Source organism: Myodes glareolus, chromosome 11 (assembly GCF_982192425.1).
Source record: "Myodes glareolus chromosome 11, mMyoGla1.1, whole genome shotgun sequence".
NCBI lineage: Eukaryota > Metazoa > Chordata > Mammalia > Rodentia > Cricetidae > Myodes > Myodes glareolus.
Window position 1 is genome coordinate 16427912 of NC_142036.1, and position 23944 is coordinate 16451855.

Consider the following 23944-nt stretch of genomic DNA (forward strand, 5'->3'; position numbering starts at 1 on the left):
AGATGGCTCAGCAGTTAAGAGCACTGACTGTTCTTCCAGAGGACCCGGGTTCAATTCACATTACCCATGTGGCAGCTCACAACTGTCTGTAACTCCAAAATGTGATACTCTCACACAGACATGCAGGCAAAACACCAATGCACATAAAATAAAAATGGATAAATTACAGAAAGCATTTAGGGAGGCACTTTTGCTGTGGCAGAGGATGTTATGGTGGGGCTGGGGTACTCAGCCAGGGAGCCACGGGCAGGTGTAAACACACAGATCTTTGAATACTGTGCTGGGTCAAGGGAGGAAACGGGGAAAGGCAGTCAAAAATACTCTCCGACTATAGCAGGCTTCCAGCTGACGCCTAGCTCTGTGATGCAGCTGGTTGTGGGAATTTTTCCTGGGTCCTGGGCCTTTTTCTGGGTAGCAGCTTTCATGGCTCAATAAATGTGTTTCAGAAGAAGCAGAAATGTACTAATGTGCCGTTAGGTATAACCTCTCAGAGAAACTAGACAACATGCTGAACTTTCCACATGGGAAAAGTTGGCAGAACAGAACTCAGCCAGCAGTCAGGAAGATAGACATCCCTAGTTTTTTTGGAGACTCAGAGATGGAAGACTCTGGAACAATGGGTCATTTGGCTGGGTGTGATCCCCATAGCCCCAAATGGGGTGATTTCTTCAAAGGACTTTTTGGTAGCAATAGCCAGCTCATAGCCCTACACTGGTTTTGTTAGGCTTTGAACTGTGAGCAGTAAATGCAGTGCCCTTCATCAAGGAGAGCCTGGGGTGGACTCACCTGTCTCCAGGTAAATGGATGCCGAGAAAGCAGACATTTTCTATGATAATGAGAATGGTGTACCTCAGAACTTTGAAATGCTGACTTTCAGCTAGTGTGCACTTGTTTAGTTGCTTAGTTCTCTTAGTAAATTTTCTTTAGCATTAATTATTAATAAATATTTTCAACACATTTAATTAGAATTATATATATTTATATGTTAAAAGAAACAACCAAAAATCTTTTTGTGATAATAGATGATAAAATTTTATGTCCTAAATGATAAAACCTTTATTTAAGGCGGGTGGTACTGGCTCACATCTTTGATCCCAGCCCAGCACTCAGGAAGCAGAGGCAGGCAGATCTCTGAGTCTGAAGCCAGCCTGGTCTACAGAGCAAGTTCTAGAAGAACCAGGGCTACACAGAGAAACCCTCTTGAAAAAATTTTTAAAAAGAAAGAAAAAAAAAAGAAAAAAGCCTTGATTTGATGTCTCCCATCTCTCATGCATATGTTTGAGTCCCAGCACCAAAAAAGAAACCTTAAATTTTGTAAGATAATGAAGATGTATGCCTAATTTATGCTTAATTTAAATTTTTGGTGAAAAAAATAAAACTTGATTAACTGCCTGAAATATGAGTGCGGTTTTACATTTTGATCATGGGACATAAATATGATTTCATAACTCTTAATTTTATAGTTGACCTAATTGTAAATTAGTTGTGCATTTTTGCCTACATAATAGTATTGAGCAAGTGAACAATCTACGAGAGATACAAGCACTGAGGCGCCTGAATCCACACCCAAACATTCTTACGTTGCATGAAGTGGTTTTGTAAGTATATTTGAGCTTGGAAAGTTATCGAAAGTAGAAAACTTAATACTAAAGATTATTTTGTTATCATGGCTAGACATTTAAAAATTGTTTTGTAGCTGAGAGGGTGACAGTTATTTGAGCAAGTTGTGTCTCGTTCCTAATATGAAAATGTTTTGTTTTACCCATGTTTGGAAAGCCTGTATCTTCAAGGTTTGGCTCCTGCAACTTAGTCAGATCTCCATGCCTTGTTGTGAATTACTCTCTTATGAATGCATAGCACCTTCTTATCATAATTCTTATCATAATTGATACAGTTTTATGATATTTTTCATTCATGTTTGTAGAATAATAATTTGCATAAAGTTTACCTGTCAATCAAGAAAGCAGAGCATGGCCACAGCCATGGGACCCCCACCCTGCCACTGTGTTTGCATTGTACTTCTAAGCTCACTGAGCTGGGAAGTCAGGCTACAGGTTCCAGGACCTGCCATTCTGTGGGTTGATGCCCTAGGTATAGAAGCCATGTACAGCTTTCAGGGACCTGGCCTATCAAATTTGTAAAGGAACTCATCTGCCAACAAAAGTGTAGTAGATGTCAGTCATGGGACAATGTGGTTTAAAATCAAAATGCTGAGTCTTGTCGTAGCTGTGTGGCCTCTTGGAAGTCATCTCAGCCACATATGAGAGACGAGCATTCATTTGTGATGTGCACAGTGCCAAGGTCCGTGAGTGCAGGACAGGCAAAGGGAGCCCTGCCAGGCAGACTAGAGGTGCACAGAGCAGCATCTGGGGCAATGTAGTTTCATGACTTGGGTCTGAGTAAAATCAGAAGCTTGTTGGTATTCCCGGGCCTTTTGCGCCACTCACTTTCAGACCCAGACCCCATGTAAGTGATAGCATTTGTCTTTCTTCTCTCCTCTGACAGGTTTTTGGGTTTTGCCCCCACCCCCATTGTAAATTATCTTGATTATATTGAAGTAACATATAACATAGATCAATCAAAACTAAACGTGTAGCTGGGCATGGTGGCACACGCCTTTCCCAGCACTTGGGAGGCAGAGGCAGATGGGTCTCCATGAGTTCAAGGCTCTATGAATTTGAGGCCAACCTGATGTACATGAGTTCCAAGACAGCCAGAGCTACATAATGGAAAGACCCTCCCTGTCTCAAACAGTAAAACAAAATAAACAAACAGAAAAACTAACCATGCAGCCACAAAGCTTGATCTAAATTCATCAACTCCTAAGCTTTTCTCTTCTTTCTGCTAGTAATTAACGTTGTATTTTCATGATATATCTTTTTTAAAGGTGATTTTTAGAACTTTGCTTTAGAGTTTTCATAGTATTTTATATTAGTTTTAGCCTAAATGTTGATTCAAAGTTAAACTCTATGCCATCTTAATAATCTCATGGCCGTTATGTCTCTTGTAAGAATGCCTTTTTCACCAGAAATGTGTGCAAATGTGTATTAAATGACTTGACTATGTTTTCTGATTAAGACAAGAAAAAGTAAAGTCTGCTTTCTTCCGCAGTGACAGGAAATCTGGTTCTCTTGCACTAATATGTGAACTCATGGACATGAATATTTATGAGCTAATACGAGGTATGTGGAGAATTTTGAAATGTAACCTGAGATAACCTTGTAAGAAATGTTTGGGGTTCCCGATGTGTTGTAGCCACTGCACTGCTGTAGTGACTATAGTGACAGGGAAGCGTACAGTACAGAGCTGCTGCCCTGGGCCCAGGAGGCATTGTTCCGACAGCCTCTTAGCGATGACGGACGCCACAAGCTTTCTGGGAGATCCTGTGACTTGGATGAGGCTAGGCTGAAGGCATGCCCTCCTCACAGGGCTTCACTCTGAGGGTGTGCTGTTCCCAACTCCTCCCTTTGCTCACCATTCCCTTCTGTGGTCCCAAGAAGCCAAGCTCTCCCCTGGACTGCCATAGGGAGGATCATCCCTCCTTGCATTTGGAGCCTGACATAGCTCATACTCCAGGATGCTGCTTCGTTCCTTCCCTCTGGACAGTAAAGCACTGTTCAGGACAGCTCACTTGCTGAGTGGCCTGTTATGGCCTTGGATGGTGCAGAGTGTCCTGAGGGTGCCAGGAAGCAGAGCTATGGCTTTCATTGAGCAGATGTCCCTGAGTATCTGACTTCAAGGTTATGTTAGATGTCATGATGAAATGCAACTATGAAAGTGATATAGGAGATAGTCTATTTTCTAGATCACACGATACCCAGAGGACAAATGAGAAACAGAACCAAGCAAAACAGCTGCCAGACCTGGTGGGACATATCTGTAATCCAGGCTTATTGAGAGATGGAGGAAGGAAGATTGCTAAGACTAACCTTGACTAAGCTGTAAGACTGTCTCAAATGTTAAGGAAGAAAGGCCTAAGGATATTAGCTCAGTGGTATAATGCTTGCCTAGCATGTGAAAAGCCTTGGGGCCAATCCTAGTACTGGAGGAAAATAAATACATAAAGAAAAGAGAAAGAAAGAAATGGATAAGGAGCGAAAAGTTGCCGTGGAGTCTTGTAAACACCGTCTTTGTGATGGCTCTCTGGTGAAAGCTCAGAGATGATTTAAACCTTTGCCTCAAACAGCTGACTCTGGCACCTAGCGACACCCGCCCCCAACACTTTACATTTTAAAGAATCTGTATAGGGCTGATATGGCAGCTCACACCTGCAGTCCCAGAGTACTGGTGGCTGAGGCAGAATGACAGGAATCCAGAGGCTAGCATAGACTATAGAGCAAGTCCTTATCTACATAATAAGGCCACATCTCAGAAAACAAAACACAAGGGAGCCTGCACACATCACTTCCTTGGTTGTTTAGTGACAGTTCTCTGTATCTGTAAGATACATACCTAATGTTAGAAACCTTTTTTTGCCTTCTGGGGTGTGGTGTATTTATGCTCTGTCCTCAAGGGGAGGAGAAATGTCTGTGTTGCTATGTGTTTAGACATTTGAGAAAAGTATATTTAGAAAATTGTATATTTAATTCCCCATAGCCAGGAGATTGTGTCATTGAAGAAACTGAAGCATTTCTTTCTTTATCTACCTTTAGAGACTGTGAAAGACTTGCGGTTAGCGCAACAGACAATCATTGTTGACAGTTACCCAAACAGGTCTGTCTTATCTGTCTGCTGTGCAGGGTGACAATCACTGAAAGGTTTGCAAAAGGCGATTTTTTCTTAAGGTGGCCAAGTATGATGGAGACTCAAATCTTCAAATGTGTTTACCGTACCTGGGTCTATTTTCAGGACAGAGGTAGGTGGGAGAAAGTGTTGGGCTAGAGCAGTCAGAGGTCTGTGCACAGGTAATCAAACTTGATGGCTTTTTCTGGGACACAAGTTCAGAAGTGAGGGCAGCAGTATGGGCTGAAGGTGACGTTTCCATCCTCCTAAGGTACGAAAGCTACCCCTGGATACTGTGACATACCCAAGCGAAGAGTCGGTGATTTTTAACAAAGTGGCCTTTGGATCCCCAAAAAGGAAAGTAGGCAGCTATTTTCACCATGGTCCGCTAGTCAGATTAACGACAGCAAAACAGCAGGGAAAAGAGCGCTTCAATTGCCTGCCCGCAGAACCTCCAAAATGAGAGATTTTTGAAGTTATCTAAAAGTAGGTAACCAAGAGGAAACCTGAGGCTCAGAAGGAAGATAGTGCCGAGGGTGTTTCGTGTACAGGGAAGGACCCAGTTTGTTCACGGGCTGGTCATGCCTAGAGTTGGGAGGATTCTGAGTGCTGCTGGTGGTTACATTCTCTCTGTGTTTCTCTCTGTCTCTCTCTTTCTGTCTCTCTCTCTTTTGACACGGGTTCTCTCTACATAGTACTAGCCGTCCTGGAATTCACAATGTAGACATGTAGACCAGGCTGGCCCCAAACTCACAGACATTTAACTGCCTCTGCCTCTGCTTCCCAAGTGCTGGGTGCTAAGATTAAAGGCCTGTGTCACCATGCTTGGCCAATGATTACATTATTGAGAATAGCTCACAGTCCATACAAATTGTTTCTGAGCTTTGAAAGATACCATTTTACAATGATGAGCACTTTTCTGTAAATACCTAATAGAAGCTTGTGGCCTTTATCGTGAGTGTTGAGTATCTTTCACAGGTCTGCACTGAATCTAAGTTGTTGCCAGCTCTATCAGGCACCCTAGATGTTAAAATCTGAATAAAAGCTGGCAGCATTTACAAGGCATTTATTGAAATACACACTATGATTCCAGAATTAGTAACACATGGGGGCAGGTGTCTTGGAGTCAAAGAAGTATAGGCTGCTGCTACAGCTGACTGCCCGTGGCTGTTCAGCTGTTCACACTGCTTAGGGGCTGTTTTGTTTTTTGTTTTTTTGTTTTGTTTTGGTTTTGGTTTTGGTTTTTCGAGACAGGGCTTCTCTGTGTTGCTTTGGAGCCTGTCCTGGAACCAGCTCTTGTAGATCAGACTGGTCTCGAACCACAGAGATCCGCCTCTCTGCCTCCCGAGTGCTGAGATTAAAGGCATGTGCCACCACCGCCCTCAGGTGCTGTTCTTAATACTTATAAAAATACACTGCCCAAGATCCCCTACAGCCCTGCCTGTTGTTCATATCCCCACTTTATAGATGAAGAAATCAATGAGCCGGGGAAAAAAAAAGCACCTTGCCCAAGTAAGCACCTTGCCTAGTAAGCAGCAGAACTCAGACTTGAACTGAGCCCGGCTTGCATGCGCTGAGAACAAACTGCCATTGGTCCTGTTTCTGTTATCACTACAGATGAGCTAATTGAGGTTTGAGGGATTAGGCAGTAATCCAGGGGAAAGCTCTTCAGGTAGGACAGAGCTGGCATTGAGACTCAAGTCCGTGAAACCTGCGTTCTGTACCCTGGCCCAGCTTGGTCTTCCAGGAAGTCTCTCTTGATTGTTTGCTCGTACTGATGACAGTGTGGACTTACTGAAAGCTCTGGGTCACTAAAACTTTTGCTTCGAATAGCAGTCATGTGACCTTAATGCCTTTTTTTAATGACTTTGGTCATTAGAGCACTCAGTAGCACTGTCACATACTAAAAACAACTACGGAATGAAGGACAAGGTCATGCTGGCTTCAGTGGGTTGTCCACTCACATATACGATATGCAAGGTCTGGGTTGGGCAAGCATCCGAGAAGGTGGAGACTCAGCATTGTAGGTGTGGCTTTTGATATTTAAGACACATATCGTCTGTTGTAGAAATAACTAGAAGAAAGTGTGCTGTGGCTGTTTGCCTTTGTCCGGCAGGTGTCAAGGGAGGCAGGGCTGACTGAGAACTGAAGACTCCCAGGCTTACCTGAACCTGTGGCAGAGTCAGTCAGGCATGAGGTGTCTCCGTCCTAGTTCCCTGCCATAGGCTGTTGTAGAGGTATAACATAGTGCACACAGGATTGCCCGGTAAGGGAAAAGTCCAGTCAGGTCCCTGGAAAGCAAAACCAAGGGAACTGATTACTGAGGCTGTGCACTGACTGTGGCTGCACAGTTCCCTACCATTGCTCCCAGCCTTTCCCCTTCCTCCTTTGAATGCTTAGTCTTCTAAACCCTGAGACGCTCCAGTGGCAACAGCCAGTGTTTATTACATTATTGGGAGAGAAGAGCTTGGCTCAGAGCACTTTTTAGAACACATCCTTGCTCAGTGGTAGGGCTGTGTCACTCAGGGCTGTGCTCTCCGAGGCTGTGAGTGAAGCAGGCATCCTGCAATGAGGCCATGATAGTGGGAGAATGACATGAGGCAGGAGACACCAGGACAGAGCTGGCTTGATTGGTGCTCAGTGCCTTGCCACCATGCAGCAAAACTGTTATGCAAACCTTGCTGAACTAGGTAAGTGCATTCTTTATCAGATCTGATCTCTTATGTACCAACAGCAAGGAGGGAAACGTCAATTCAGCTTCAGCATTTAGCAGGCTTAATGCTACCTTTATTTAGAGGATCATTCAGTTTTTGTACATAGATAAGAAGGAAAACAAATATAAGCTATGTTTTTAATAATTTTTTGCATTTCTGCACACATGCATGACACCATGTGTGCAGGTTTCCATGGAAGCCAGAAGAGGGCATGTGATCCCCTGGAATGGAGCTGGAGTTACAGGCTGACATGGGTGCTGGGAACTGAACTCAGGTCCTTTGCAAGAGCTATGTAAGCTTAACAGCTGAGCCGTCTCTCCAGCCCTTAGCTATCTTTGCTACAGGATTACTAGTACTTTTTTGAAAGTCTGACTCAGAATGACTGACATCTTTATTTTCCTGACCATTGTTCTCTGCCATTCAGAATATGGGTGAGACAGCATTTGTCACTTGAAGACTTTTTTCAAAAATGATGAGACCATCGATTATGGTTTTTTTGTGTTTTTGTTTTTCGAGGCAGGGTTTCTCTGTTTAGTCCTAGCTGTCCTGGAACTCACTTGCAGACCGACCAGGCTGGCCTTGAACTCACAGAGCTTTGCCCACCTCTGCCTCCCTGGAGTAGGGTTAAATGTGTATGCCACCACTGCCTGGCATTATGGTTGTTTTTTATTGGCCTATATTAATTATAATAATGATGGATTTCATTTGACATTTTCATACATGTCTATAATGTGTTTTGATCTTATTTGTCCTCTCTGCCATTCCCCCCCAACTCCTGCTAATCCCATTCCTGTTCCCAACTAATCCCTCTTTTAAACTTGGTGGTGGTGGCACACGCCTTTATTTCCAGCACCTGGGAGGCAGAGGCATTGGTCTCTGTGAGTTCAAGGCCAGCCTGGACTACTACAAGTAGTGAGTCCCAAGACAGCCAGGGCTACACAGTGAAACTGTCTTTTTTTAAAAAATATTTATTTTTTTATTATGTATACAATATTCTGTCTGTGTGTATGTCTGCAGGTCAGAAGAGGGCACCAGACCCCATTACAGATGGTTGTGAGCCACCATGTGGTTGCTGGGAATTGAACTCAGGACCTTTGGAAGAGCAGGCAATGTTCTTGACCACTGAGCCATCTCTCCAGCCCTGAAACTCTTGAAACAACAAAACTCAAACAGAAAAACAACTAGCCCCTTCCTTCTTGTACTTTCTTATGTTTTGTTTTGGACTGTTTTTCTGTGTAGCCATGGCTGACCTGGACCTTGCTTTGTAGACTGGACTATAGTTTCACATCTTTAAACAATATTTTGATTTTTATGTGTTTGAGTGTTTGCTTGCATGTATGTGTTTGCATCAGGGGTGTGCTTATTTCTTCCTGTGTGTGAGACCCCGTGAGTCTCGGTTGTTTACAGGAGCGCGGCTCTGGTGACAGGTTATCTACAGGAGCATGAGCACCTTACCAGAAGATTCACCACTGAACAAAATGTCTCCATTGGGTGCCTACAGATCCTGAGGGAAGGGTAGGGCCGCATGAGCTCCTCGTCCTTCCCTAACAGGACCCTGGTGGTGGGGCTGCAGTGCAGTCGTAGTTCCGTGGTCTTGTCTGGCCAGGGAGACAGTGTCCACAGCACTCTACTTCATCTGGCTCGCTCCTTCTTCCCCTCCTCATTCTGCAATGTTGCTTGAACCTTGGCAGTCTGTCTGTTGTGGCTGAGTCCAGCAGTGGCCTATCTTAGCACTTCACCAGTTGTATTCAGGGAAGTGTGGATCTACTGTTTATGATACAGCATGTTGCTCAGAGTCCATATTCAGCCATGTACTTTGGTATCTTCCTTGGGCTCGTCTGTGTTACTATCAGGCTGAAGTTGGAGAGCTCTTAGCGTCTACCTCTGAAGGTTGCTTGAGGCTTAAGTCACATGTGTAAAGTGTGGAGAGCAGTGTCCTACCTGCCAGTGTCTTCAGTGACCAGTGGTCATTCATCTCCGTCACTGTCACTCTGCAGTTACAGTGTGTGGTGTAGTTTATATGTAAGCAGAGTGTTACAGAAGGCAGTGTGGTTCTGATTTTGATCTGTAGCACAAATAATAAAAACCCAGAGACAGATAATAGGGTTCAAGCTGAAGATCAGAAACGCAAAGCAGCCAGCCACTGGCTCTTACCTCTTCCTCAGACTAAAATGGGCGATCCTGCCTCCATGAATCCTCAGACTTGAAACTGAGCCTGAGGCCTGTCTCCTCCCATTTTATATTCCTCTCTAGTGCTGGAATTAAAGGTGTATGTCACTACTGTAAGGCTGACTAGTGTGGCTGCTTTGCTCTCTGATCTTCAGGCAAGCTTTATTTACTCAAACACAAATAATAGACCACTATATTGATCTTCTTATTCAGCCAAGCCCTTTTTTAGGGGTGAAGAAACTCAGTTTCTTTAAACAAAACTGAGATATTTCTATTTTCAGTCACCTGAGATGACACAGCTTCAGAGCAGAGAGCCAGAAGGGCTGTGTCCTTGAGTTTGCCATGGCTGACAAAAAGGGCTGCCTGGACCACTCAGGCTCTGCTCAGAGTGGCATCCTACCTACATCATGTCTTCACTCTGGTCCTCACTTCTCTGACGTGTCTCTAGGAGCATTTGTGAGATACCAGGTGTTCCTTGGGTGACTCAGAAGCATGCTTGTGCACACACATGCTGTGGGCACGACCTCTGGGCCTCCGATATGGAGGGCCATTGGCTGGGCTGGGCTGGGCCCAGCATGCAGCCTCCAAGCCTGACCAGAATGCCATGCTTTGGCTGGAGGACAGGGGCTTATGGGAGTGTGTGCATGCTGGAGAGCCTGACACAGTGCAGGCCAGTTTTCCTCCAGATGCTCCGACTCACAGTGAACACCTGTCACTGCTTACTTACGCTGTTTTACATTCTGAGATTGCACGTGACATTCCCCTGAGCTTTCTGAGGGACAGTACTCTGAAAATGTACTTTAGAAGACTCCAGCTATGCAGACCGAAAAGAAGGAACTGGTAGGAATCAGACATGCACTGAACCTGGGAGGGCTGGGGTCTGTGTGAGATGACTGGACAATGGATGGTTAGCCCACTCCTTTTCTGGGTGTGGACTCTCAGTGTCTCGAACACTGGTTTTATACCATTCCTCTGGTGCCTAACTTCCATGAGGACACCCTCCTAGGGAAAAGAGCTGTCCCTGTCCCCTCAGCTTGGGTGAAGGGACTAAGGAATAGTGAGGGCTGGGTAGCTGACCAGGACTCATGCTGGGGCCCAGGCAGCTAAGAAACTAGATTCTTGGGTCCTGTACCCATGCTTGGGACTTCTAGACCTGAGTGAGGGCCTTAGCATCTGCTTCTCCAACCATTCACCAGATGGCTATGGTGCAGAGCAGAGACTCTAACCCATCACCAGATGGCTATGGTGAAGGGCAGAGACTCTAACCCATCACCAGATGGCTATGGAGCAGAGACTCTAACCCATCACCAGATGGCTATGGTGAAGGGCAGAGACTCTAACCCATCACCAGATGGCTATGGAGCAGAGACTCTAACCCATCACCAGATGGCTATGGTGAAGGGCAGAGACTCTAACCCATCACCAGATGGCTATGGAGCAGAGACTCTAACCCATCACCAAATGGCTATGGTGAAGGGCAGAGACTCTAACCCATCACCAGATGGCTATGGAGCAGAGACTCTAACCCATCATCAGATGGCTGTGGTGCAGAGCAGAGACTTCCCAACAGCCCAATCTCCTGAGTCCAGTTCAGATAATAACACCAGCCAGCTTCGTGCACTTGAGGGGCAGAGGCAGGCGAATCTCAGTGAGTTTGGGACCAGCCTGGTCTAAAAACAAGCTCCAGGACAGCAAGGGGTGTTACACAGAGAAACCCTGTCTTGAGAAAACAAACAAGAAACTGAAACAAACAAAAAAAGATCTGGATGTGTGGACTTATGAGATGATTGAACTTATCTTGCTGCCAAATCTGTTGACTTTCCTGAGTTGGAGGTTTTCTTTTTCTTTTTTTTTTCAAGACAGGGTTTCTCTGTAGCTTTGAAGCCTGGCCTGGAACTAACTCTTATAGACCAGGCTGGCCTTGAACTCACAGAGAACCACCTGCCTCTGCCTCCTGAGTGCTGGGATTAAAGGCGTGCTTTGTGCTCTGACCTCCACACGCACTTGTGGCATGTGTACACACACACACACACACACACACACACACACACACACACACACACACACGTTAATTTTAAAAAGTAACAATTGCCCAGACATGGTGACGCAGGCCTTTAATCCTAATACATGGCAAGTAGAGGCCTATGGATCTTTGTGAGTTTGAAGCCAGCCTGGTCTATAGAGAGACCCTGTCTCAAAAATACCCAAAAGTAGACAGACAGACAGACAGATAGATAGGAAGGATAGGATAAGATAAATGGATAAATAAATAGGACAAATGAAAGATTTGGATACACAAATGAGCAAGACTGCCAAGTGCACTCTCATAGGTGGAACAGTGTGAAGGCAGGTCTGAAGCTGGAGCTCCGGGATGCACTGGGCAGAGGGAATTGGTGGGGAGGGACTCGGGCTAATTCCTTTGTGATCCCAGGAATGACCTAAGCAGAGCCCAACTCCAGCAGGTGTGCGGAGATGGAAGTTACATGCTCAGGCTGCCCTGAAACAGGGACACTTCCTGCCTCAGCCCTCCCAGTCCTGGGATTTCACATTTATGTCATTATACTTGGTCTCTGTTTTCTTTGTATAGAAAAAAGGTTTTGGATACAGGATCTGATTCTGTAGTCCACGCTTGCCTCAAACCTGTGGGGATCCTCCTGCCCCAGCTTCCCAAGTGCTGAAATTAAAAACATAAGGCATTAGTACAACTGGCTTTTGGGTTGTTTTTTGTTTTCTTTGGTATGTTTGTTTGTTTTGTTTTTGTACTGGGGAATGCCCCTAGGGCCTAAGCACTCTGGGCAAGTGATTTGCAGCTGAGCTACTTCTCCAACGCTGTAGATACTAGGTTATAAAATCCCCCAAGCTTAAGAAAGCTAACAAAAATCTTAAATTTTGTTGTTGTTGTTTGGTCTTTTTGTTTTGTTTTGTTTTGTTTTTGAGACTGGGTTTCTCTGTATAGTCCTGGCTGTCCTGGAACTCACTCTGTAGACCAGGCTGGCCTTGAATTCAGAATTCCACCCTCAAGTGTTAGGATTAAAGGTATGCGTCACCACCGTCCAGCTCAAAATCCCAATTAACTTTTAAAATTTATATATATAAGTATTTTGCCCGCATGTATGTTTGTGCACCATACCTGTGCCTGATGCAAATGGAAGGCAGAAGAGGGCATCAGGTTACTTGGAACTGTAGTTATGGATGGTTGTGAGCAACCTTGTGGGAACCAAAACCTGGTACTCTGCAAGAGCAGCCAGTGCCTCTAACCACTAAGCTGTCATGTGCCTCCCCCTTTTCTTTTATATTTTATATTTTTAAGAGTTGTTTTATGTGTATGTGTGAGTGCCTGAATGAATGTGTGTGAGCTGCAGAGCCCAGAAGAGGGTGTCTGAACCCCTGAAACTGCGGCCAGTGTAGTGCAAGAGCTAAGCGCTTACGCTCTTGTTGCTGAGCCCCCTCCCCAGTCCCTAGCTGATTCTTTTCTTTTTTAAATTGATTTTTATTGAGCTTTACATTTTTCTCTGCTCCCCTCCCTGCCTCTCCCTTCCCCCTTCAGCCCTCCTCTAAGGTCCCCATGCTCCCAGTTTACTCAGGAGATCTTGTCTTTTTCTACTTTCTACTTCCCATGTAGATTAGATCTTTGTAAGTCTCTCTTAGTGTCCACATTGCCCTAACTGATTTTTATAATTCTAGTAAATTATAATGTCATGTGAAACAGTCTAATAAAAATGATTATGGCGTTGAATGAAAAGTTAGTTGCACTTAGAAACTGTTTTGTTTTGTTTTTATATATTTTTATTTTTTTTATTTTTACTTTTTAAAAAATTTTTTTAATTTTAAAAAGATTTTTATTATGTATAATGTTCTGTCTGCATATATGCCTACTCCCCAGAAGAGGGCACCAGATCTCATTACAGATGGTTGTGAGCCACCATGTGGTTGCTGGGAATTGAACTCAGGACGTCAGGAAGAGCAGTTAGTGCTCTTAACCACTGAGCCATCTCTCTAGCCCCTTGTTTTGTTTTTTGAGACAAGGTCTCTCTGTGTAGCTTTGGAGCCTGTCCTGGAACTTGCTCTATAACCTAGGCTGGCCTCAAACTCACAGAGCTCCACCTGCCTCTGCCTCCCAAGTGCCTAAAGGTGTGTGCTAGCTACCACCACTTGGTGATTTAGAGATCTGAAAGTTATTTTCTTTTGTTGTTTTGAGAGCACTGGCTCCCAGTTTGTCCTCTGACTGACACACACGCTGTGCCGTGCCTGTGCCCTCCCGAGTAAAGGTTTCAAAGTTAGATGGAGTTTTATACATGTGCTCCTATTTCCTACAGTGCTTCAGGTTATCTTTTACAGGGGAACCTAAGCTGTCATATACTTTACTTAATTTTTTTTAGAGAGGAAGGGTCTTTTTGAGCTAAGGTCTTGTGTGATTCAGGCTAGCTAGGCTCAAAGTCCACAGATTGTGGAGGATGGCCTTGAACTCCTGATTCTCTGGCCTCCTAAATGCTGGGATTGCAGGTGTGTGTGTGCTGCCACCCCCCCCCCAGGGTTTATGTTTACTCATAAAGTGGTGTGTGTGTGTGTGTGTGTGTGTGTGTGTGTGTGTGTGTGTGTGTCATTAGTAAACATATTGGCCATTTCCTTGACTGCACAGGGAGAAGACATCCACTGTCAGAGAAAAAGATCATGCATTACATGTACCAGCTATGCAAATCGCTCGACCACATGCACAGGTAGCTGGGAGGGGTGGACCCCCTCCAGCATGCAGGGACACGGCTCTAGGCGGAGACTTTGGATCAGTGAAGTGAAAGTCATTCTCTTCATTCTTTCTTTAATACTCAATGCAGAAACGGGATATTTCACAGAGATGTAAAACCAGAAAATATACTAGTAAAGGTAAAAACTTTTATATAGAAACTTGATATCAAAATAAAGGTAGAATATAAAGTTTTGAATGTTTTCTTTTTTCTAGATTTATTTTTTTAATTTTAATTAAGTATATATGTTTGGCCGGGCGGTGGTGGCACATGCCCTTAATCTCAGCCTTGGGAGGCAGAGGTGGGTGAATCTTTGTGGGTTCAAGGCCAGCCTGCTCTACAGAGTGAGTTCCAGGACAGTCAGAGCTACACAGAAAAACCTTTTCATGAAAAAAAAAAAAGAAGAAGAAAAGTGTATGTGTTTGTCTGAGTGTGTGTATGTGCACAAAAGTGTAGGTAGCCATGGAAGAGCCAAGATTCAAGACCTCTGGAGCTGGAGCTGCCATGTGGGTGCCGGGAACTGAACCTGGATCCTCTTGCAAGAGCAATACACACTCTTAACCACTGAGCCATCTCTCATAATATAAACTTGGATTCACTGGATATCTCTTCTGTCCCAGATAGCTGGAAAGTATGGTTTGGCTTTGAGTTTCGTGGTGCTGGAATAGAAGCTAGGGCCTTGTGCCTTCTAGACTGTCTACCCTGGCCTGGGTTAGACTTGGTTCTCCCTCCAAGTTTGTAAAAGGAGGCTTGCTTTAGCAAATGCTGTCTGCATTGTTGACTTTCTCCTGGAAGAATGAAATATAAGGAGGCAGTTTGCTCAATAGACAGCTACTCCCTGACTGGAAATGGACATAGCCATTCTCCATGCTGAATGTCGGCTGGGAAAGGGCGGGTTTGGGGGCCTTCCAAATTTGAGATTTCTTAGACTTGAGATCTGTTCTGAAGTCTCCTTACTACCCAAATTTAAAGTGTCCCATGCATGGTTTCTCTAACTGACTTGCTATCAGAAGAGTTCCCTTGAGCCACATGGCTGCAGGAAGCCTGTGTGCAATGAGGCTAGAACTGAGCCACCCAGAACAGATGGCCTTGGGAGCTGCTGCAGGAGGATGTCTGTGACTGGTGGTGGTACTCATCTGGATTTGGGTGCCTTTTAGACACAGGGAAGTTCGTGTTCTTGCATTACAGTGTATTCTTCCAGCACGTTCTTCACTAGAGTTGCTTAGAAAGCCTATACATAGTGTGCTGGAGATGCTTAGATGCTGGGATTTTCCCCTAGTTTGTATGTTTAAATGGTTTGTGTGACGGTGGCTATAGACTGCTCTCTCTCCCTTACAGCAGGATGTCCTGAAACTAGGGGACTTTGGGTCATGCCGGAGTGTCTATTCCAAGCAACCCTACACAGAGTATATCTCTACCCGGTGGTACCGGGCCCCAGAGTGTCTTCTCACCGATGGGTTCTACACGTACAAGATGGACCTGTGGAGTGCTGGCTGTGTTTTCTACGAGATTGCCAGGTAGAGCAGGGCCAGCTGCTGAGCCTGTGGTGATGTGGGCAGGTCACATGGTGAGGCTGGGCAAGGCACTTGCCAGCTCCTTCAAGTTCCAGGATGAGGTCATTCTGGTTTCTGCTTAGTTGCTACTGCATTGGGCTCTCCTTCAGCAGGCAACTGACTAGGTTTTCATCTCACTTCTTGCTAAGTACTTGCCCTTACTTGCATGACCTGGGCAGTAGTACCACCAGGCCCCGTGGCAGGGTGGAGCTGGGGATAGGGCTTGATCGTGCAGGGACTACAGGCATGATCAGAGAAACAAGGCAGCACTACCCTGCCACAGTGTGGGCACGAGGCTCCTTCTGGCACAATTGGACTTCTCTAGAAAGCCCCAGCTCACACCTCCTCTGACTTTTTGGTACCATTCCTGGGAAGAACAGTGGCTGAGAACAGACTGGGGGTCTCACTCAGAGGTGAGTGTTATCTTCCAGGCCCAGGGAGGAGTGGGTGCAGTCTTTGCTTCTGGGGGATCTTCAGGTGAAGTATCAATACAGGCAGGGACTAGGGGTCAGCAGTCCCACCTGCTCTTTTAACTGCTGTGGAATAATGGTGTGGACATGCACTTCAGGCCTTCTTCGCTGCTAGTCTGTATAGATGAATAATGTCATTTGGGAAGCTCAGCGGTGACTTTACTGGGGTGGACAATTCTGTCATGTGCTAAGATCCATGAGTTAGTCTGGAAGGGTGTTTAAGGACAGATAATTAAGAGCACAGCAGCCCATGACATCTGAGCAAAATTTCAGACGGCCGCAGGCAAGCCGTTAGTAATCATGTCCTCTGCTCAGAGCAGTTTTTTAATCTCTCACAATGTCCCCTTTGGCCATGAAGTTAAAGAGTCCTACTGCCAAAGTTGTATTTTAAGTTTTTGTTGTGGCATGGAACACGGATCATGTCCCCAAATTAGAACAACTCTGAGCTGAAGGCTTCCTGAAACTAATTTGCCAACATACTTGACTTCGGCCACCTGGAGTTTCTCAAGCAAACTCCTGTGGGCTGCCAGGAGGTTCTGTGTAGTTTATGGCATTTCATAGTAGAGAACCTTGGGTGCTGGACTGAGGAGTGAGATCCACTGACTGCCTCTTAAGAAATTCGTAGGTGGCTGGAGAGATGACTCAGAAGTTAAGAGCACTGACTGTTCTTCCAAAGGACCTGGATTCAGTTCCCAGCACCCCTATGGTGGCTCAAACCATCCAGAATTCTAGTTCTAAGGGGTCTGATGTCATCCTCTGGGCATCCTTGGGTACCTGGCAGGCACATGGTGCACAGACATGCATGCAGGCAAAACACCAATACACAGAATTTTTAAAAATTTTAAGAATTGGGCTGAAGAAATGACTGAGTGGTTAAGAGCACTGGCTGCTCTCCCAGAGGTGCGGAGTTCAATTCCCATCTGTAATGAGATCTGGTGCCCTCTTCTGGCCAGTAGGCAGGCATACAGACAGAACACTGTATACATAATAAATAAATAAATCTTTAAAAACATTTTTTAAAAGTGTAAGTTTAGGTCAGGAGGTGGTGGTGCACACCTTTAATCCTAGCGCTTGGGAGGCAGAGGCAGGTGAATCTCTTGAGTTTGAGGCCAGCCTGGTCTACAGAGCGAGTTCCAGGACAGCCAGAAACCCCTGTCTTGAAAAACAAAAAACAAGCAAAAAAAAAAAAATAAGCGTAGACATGTCTTCCAAAAAAAAAAAAATGAAGAAAGAAAGAAAAAGAAATACTTGGGGCAGAAGGGAAAGCCCAGGTCAAAGAAAGAGCAACAGTCTCCAGATCAGAGGTTTACTTCTGGGACAGCCTGTGTCGGGGAGGCCTGCCTCACTGCAGCGCACCTCCTTGTGCCCCTGCAGCCTGCAGCCCCTCTTCCCTGGCGTGAATGAACTGGACCAGATCTCAAAAATCCATGATGTCATTGGTACACCTTGTCAGAAGACACTCACCAAGTTCAAACAGTAAGTGTGATGTTCCCTGGAGGCTGCTGTGTACTCACTGTCTGGGCCCCAGCCTTTCTACAGCAGGCCAGGGATGGTGCCGAGAGCTTTCCATGACCCCATGGCATTTTCTGGGTCACCCACTGTGAGAGGGGAGCCAGCCAAGTCTCTTGGGGGCTCAGGGAGCCACACTCTTCTTGAGTCACAAAAAGCTCTCCCCGTCTCTCAGGAAGGCCTGGTATTGAGTTTCGTCCCCAGAGCATTTATATGGGACTTGGGTCTGCTTGGGTGAGAGAGAATGGTTGCTTGTCAGAAAGGCTGTCCGTGATGACTTCCTGAGGCTGCCAATTAGCAGTCAGAGGGTAACAATGATGCCCAGCCCTTGCAGCCCCATTGGAGTTTTGATTTGATGAGAGATGAAGCTGAGGCCTGTAGGGAGTGGGAAACTTGCGAGAAAAGATCTCCCAGAAGCCCCATGGTCCAAGGAAGGTCAGTAGAAAAGCCACCCACCTTGTTTTCTCCTATTCACCTTTAATTCTAGTCACATGGGAAGGTAAGGTTCCTGCTTTTACAGGCAAGGGAGTCCCGTACATTTATAGCACACACATTCCTGTTTATTAGGTTTAGTTTACAGCAAAATTGGACAAGAAATGCAGAAATCATCCCTTGTGCAGCCCCCCTCCAGCTCAGAGCAAAGTGTTTTATCCGGCAGTCGAGCTGCACTGATGGTTGGGTCTCACAGAGCCATTGGCTTAGCAGGATTCTCTCTTGGAGTTGTATGTTCTCTTATCCCATCACCCTTTATGGGCTATTTTTTTTTTTTTGTGACAGGGTTTCTCTGTGTATCTTTGGCTGTCCTGGAACTCACTCTGTAGACCAGACTGACCTCAAATTCACAGAGATATCCTGCCTCTGCTTCCTGAGTGCTGGGATTAAAGGTGTGCACCACCATGCCCGGCTCCATTACCCTTTTTCAAAGTCCAGGTTGGCCTCAGACTCTTTATGTAGCCTGGGCTGGCCTTGCACACCTGATCCTCATACTGCTATATCGCAGTGCTAGGCTTGTACACATGTCCCACCACAGCCATCCTGACTTGCTCCCTTGAGGATTGTGAGCTCTTACTTTCAGTGCAGGGCCCTTAGAGGCAGGGTGGCGGCCGCCAGTGCTCTAATAATGGCATGATGATTTATTATCATTGGGCTTTCAATACAGGTCGAGAGCTATGAGTTTTGATTTTCCTTTTAAAAAGGGATCAGGAATACCTCTACTGACAACCAATTTGTCCCCGCAATGCCTCTCCCTCCTGCATGCAATGGTGGCCTATGACCCCGATGACCGAATCGCAGCTCACCAAGCCCTTCAGCACCCCTATTTCCAGGTGCAGAGGTAGGATTTCTGGTAGATTGCCTAGTGATGAGTGGGAAGTCTTGGTTTATGAGACCATGGGACAAGGAACTGGCCTGGGAACAGCTCAATCCTGACAGTGGGTGTTGCCTCTTGAGACGGTCTCTGTGATGTGTCCCTCCTCAGGTGAGAGAGTTAGCAGCTTCCCAGCACAGGAAGGAGGGATATGTGGCTGCTTTGGGGTTAGATGTCAAAGCTCTAGTAGGTAAGCTCCTTAGAAGAGCCTGGGACACATCCAGGATAGTCAGCTTAAGTTCACTGCGTGGTATGTATGCCACCTAGCTCTAGAAGTGCTTTCTAAGTGCTATGCGGGAGGGACTTAGCAAGGGCACCTAACTTCACACATCTATACATTCTTGAATTTGACGTGGCCCTACGAAGGCCACGTACAATACTGCATGGTTAAGATAACTTTTGTTCCCAGCCCAGACAGCACTGAGTTTGTACAGGAAGGGAAGAAAAGGACTCTTAGAGTTCTGTGGAAAAAAGCCTGAATGTCCACTCATAAGGGCGTATTTGTAGCTGAAGGAAACAGCTAAGCTCTGGAGCCACTATCAGAGATGGCCACATTCTTTTCCTCCCCTGTAGGGCGGCTGAGACACAGACCCTAGCCAACCACAGAAGAGCTTTCTTCCCGAAGTACCCCATGGTGCCAGAGCCATCCAGGCAAAACTGGTCATTCTCAAAGGAGGGCAGAAAGCAGGTATGAGCTGAAATCAGTGAGCTGGGTAGAGACCGGAAGCCTTTACATAACTTGTGTCTGAGGACAAGGTGTGGAGGTTAGTGACACACCTGCTCCAAAGGACACCATGTCAACTGAATCCTGGACACCATGCTATTACAGTCTCATGCCAGGAATATCCTAATTGCTCCAGGTAGTATGGACCTGCCTCCAACTACCTAGGCCCTTTTCTGCCCCACTACCTACAAGAACATGTGTGTAAGCCCAGAGGGGGGACCATTCCATGGGTACCTGTTCTGCACCAAAGCCCTTTGTGGTCACATCTGCGTATGTCCTGAGGATGACCCCAACAGGAGGTACTGAGAAGCCACTGTAGCCCTAGCTACAGTTGGTGAGCACGGTGGCCAAGAGGCCATCAGCCTGGCTAGCAGCAGTTATTCTGCACTCTTCCTACTTAGACATGACAGCTTCCCCGTGCACTCTCTCCATCTTCCCTTCCACCTGTCCTGTTGCATCCTGACATGTGGAACCCATTGGCTGAGTTCTGCCAGCCGTACAGCCTGGGGCTAGTACCTAAACTCTACCTGTACATTCATTTTGTAGCTGCTCAACCAGTCAGTTGTTTCTCCCACCTTTACTGTGCATGGCAGCTCTGATCACATGGGTAATCAGTGTCTCCTAGAGCTTTGGCTGCTGTTCCCGCATCCCAGGAAGCCAGTGTACTTGTGCAGTGTCTCATGCATTCCCCACGGCTGTCTTTCCCAGGGGGCCTCAGACGCCCAGGCCCACATGGTAATCTCCTCTCCCTCAGCTCCTACAACCATAAATGGCCTCCAAACTGCCTGCTCAACTATGTCACCTTCTACCCTCAAACTGTTGTCTGCTGGCACCCCTCCATCCCACCTCACCCCCAGTGTGCAGTCACATCCAAGATGGGCACTAGTTACTGAAGGCTATGCCTGTCTTCTGGCTGTGGCTTGCAAGCCACACCTCGATGAGGGCACCCAGTGTGGAAGAATCTTATTCCAGGGAGCTGCACACTATGTTTTCCACAAATCTTCACATGCTAGGCGTTTTTTTCAGTACTTAAACAATGCAGAAACTACTGGGCGTGGTGGAACACACCTTTAATCCCAGCACTCAGAAGGCAGAAGCAGGCAGATCTTGGTCTACAGGGCAAGTTCCAGGCCAGCCAGGGCTACATACTGAGACCTTATCTCAAAAGCAAATAAGCAAACAAATTAATTCTTACCCTGAAGTTGTCCAAAGGCCTCTTGGGGTGAACAGGGCCTAGAAAGCCCAGTCATAGCTGCAGTGTTTTTAAGCCTGCGCCGGCCCATCTCCTCACTGCAAGTTGGCCAGAGCTCAGCCTTAAGGCTGTGCTGAGGGCCAGTGCTTGGTAGGATCTGCAGAACAGAGGGTTGCTGGGAGGCTCTCCTTTTACTGGTGGGCTGTGGGAAGGCTGCCATACACTCGTGGCTGGCTGTTCACTGTACTTTCCATCCTGGCTGTAGCCAAGCAGTTTGATCAGGCAAAAGAGTGTCCTTTGCTTGAGCTGATTCCTGAAGGGGAACTGATCAGTGTTCTGTTTCAAGAAGCAGCCCCTGAGGCAAGAGGAGTGCCGTGCCAGAAGACAAGGGCCAACCAGCTTGATGGAGCTGCCTAAACTGAGGCTGTCTGGAGTGACCAGACTGTCATCGTGTTCCAGTCCTGCGCTGCGGTCAGTGTTGGGCACTGGAGCAAACGGAAGAGTCCCTGTGTTGAGACCCCTGAAGTGTACTGGTGCGAACAAGAAGGTAGTAGTCTCTAGCTTCTCTGTGGGGCTGCCCTAGGGCCTGGACTCAGTCTCCATTCAGCGTCTGTGGTTCTTCTTTACCAGACAGACACACAGAAGGACATCAAACCTCACCTGAAACAGTATCACCTGCCCACGATCAACAGGAAAGGGGGCGAATACTGAGCAGCACACCACCTGGTCACCCTTTTGGAGAGCAAGGGCAGGCGCTATGAGCAGGCTTAGGCCTCTGTGGCTGAGAGTGGATGGGCCAGAGGATGCCCTGTGTGCTGGTGGTCCTGACAATGCTTGGTGGCCCAGGACAAGCTGCCTAGCAGCCCATCTGTACCCACAGCCTGGAGCCGCGTGTGTTTGCAACCCCAAAGCAGCTGTACTGAATGTTCCAGTTTAATATATTTGTAAAACCACCTCATTCAAGGGTTTATTTCATTTTCATAATGTAAGGATTTGAGGTGACTTTTTATATGAATCAAAACATAAGATTGGGCTTGGTTACTCATGCCTGTAATCCCAGCACTGGGGAGGTGGAGGACAGGAAGAGCCCAGCCTGGGCTACTCGATGAGTATCCCTGCCTCAGAAAGAAAAAGAAAAAAAGAAAAGAAAACAAATAAAAGATAGACCAAAATCTCTGTGATGAGTGACTTAGGCTTGGTTGAGAGGCGGCTGTGCACGTTGTACCTCAGTGTTTTCCCAACAGGATGGGCAGGTATTCCAGGTCTTGTGGCTGTGGTACCACAAGGATTGCTGCTGCTGACAGTGGCTCATCAGAATGGGCTCCATTTAAATGTGTTACAAGACACTCCTTTGTGTTCGCTTTCTTGAGCCGCAGCTGGGCAGGCTGACATCCGTGTCCTCTGAGTGCCAGCTTTGCGTGGCGGCCATGTCATGATTGCTAGTGCCTAGACTCCCTCAGAATTGCAGAACCAGTTGTCTGGTTGTCAGTGTGACTTGGAGCAGGTAGGCAAGTTGGGCACCTTGTGCCCTAGAAAAAGAAGGCTGGGGCTAGGAAGACAGGGAGTGGTCAGAGTGCTTTTGCACGAGAAGAGGACCTGAATTGGATCCACAGCATCCATGTAAAAGCTGGTACTGTTACACCCCTATAACCTGATCACCAGGGCAGGGAACAGTGCAAGATGGGGACAAAGACAGGAGGGTCTCTGGGGCTTGCTGGCCACCAAGGGACTAATGGAGCAGAGAACAGTAAGTGACACACTAGGTGTCCTGGTGCTTCTTTCTGCACATGATGGGAACAAATGTAAAAGAATGGCACTGAGTGGATTCAAAAGGGCAGAAGCATTCGTCAGACAGCTGGACTTGGGCCTAAGCCTCTTGGCTTCCATTTTTGCTTTTGCTATGTTGGGGGTAGAGCCCAGGCCCCATGTGTTCATGGTAAGCACTCATTTAGCAGTGTGGTGACCTAGGCTCTACTCAGCCCTATGGAACAAAGGAATTGAGTATGCTTTCTTTTATCATCCTTTCAAATATATATACCATTTAAATCAGGGTAGTGGTGGTGCACGCCTATAATCCCAGCTCTCAGGAGGCAGAGGCAGGCGGATCTCTGTGAGTTTGATGCCAGCCTGGTCTACAAGAGCTAGTTCCAGGACACGCACCAAAGCTACAGAGAAACCTTGTCTCAAAAAAAAGAAAAAGAAAAAAAACCCACGAATATATGTGCCATTTAAAAAGCGAAACTTCCCAGGGAAGTGTTGAGTCTCAAATATCTGACCCCATCACTCGGGACTCTGCTGGCCCAAGTTTCAGGCCACTAGACAGATGGGTGGGTAGGGGCAATGCCAGGAGTCAAAGGGCAGTGAGACTCTAGGAGGAAGATGGGATAGCAGAGGGCAGTGCGGGCATGGAATACTCTGGGTATGAGGCTTAGAACGGACAGAGCCAGGGCTGGTGGGTGTGGCCTGCACTCTTCTGAAAGCGTGGTGTGGCCCTGGAAAAGGGCTGTCCTGCCTTTGCTATTGGTTTAGGAGTCTTAGTCCAGTAGGCATTATCCAGGCTTGCAGCCAGTCCAACACACAAGGAGACCAGAGACGGAAGCCAGCTGAGTGGGCATGACAGCGTGCCCAAAGTAGGACCTGCAAGGCTGGGCTGAGCTTGGGTATATGGAGTTGGGGCAGAGAACCAGTATCTGGAAAGGCTGCAGCAAGGACCTGAGGGGAACCTCTTGGCTTTCTCTGCCTCCTACGGGCCTAGCCTACCAGCCCAGTGCACCATGGATTCT

General features: G+C 46.6%; 1 protein-coding gene across 13 annotated transcripts in view; it reads left to right on the top strand.

The window, feature by feature from the left end:
* Mok (MOK protein kinase) overlaps positions 1-22333 on the top strand; it is a 35692-nt gene extending 13359 nt beyond the window's left edge. Inside the window, exons 3-12 of one of the 13 annotated variants that reach the window (XM_048431322.3) lie at positions 1509-1598; positions 3112-3182; positions 14245-14323; positions 14438-14486; positions 15686-15864; positions 17745-17846; positions 19039-19212; positions 19819-19933; positions 21514-21708; positions 21792-22333. In XM_048431322.3, coding sequence (XP_048287279.3) covers positions 1509-1598; positions 3112-3182; positions 14245-14323; positions 14438-14486; positions 15686-15864; positions 17745-17846; positions 19039-19212; positions 19819-19933; positions 21514-21708; positions 21792-21872 — 1135 coding nt within the window. In that variant the 3' untranslated portion in view covers positions 21873-22333. Of the gene's footprint in view, positions 1-1508; positions 1599-3111; positions 3183-11703; positions 12642-14244; positions 14324-14437; positions 14487-15685; positions 15865-17744; positions 17847-19038; positions 19213-19818; positions 19934-21507; positions 21709-21791 lie in introns of those variants that run through there. The other 12 variants (XM_085697955.2, XM_048431320.3, XM_048431321.3 and 9 more) reach the window with 12 other exon arrangements.
* Positions 22334-23944: the final 1611 nt, after the last annotated feature.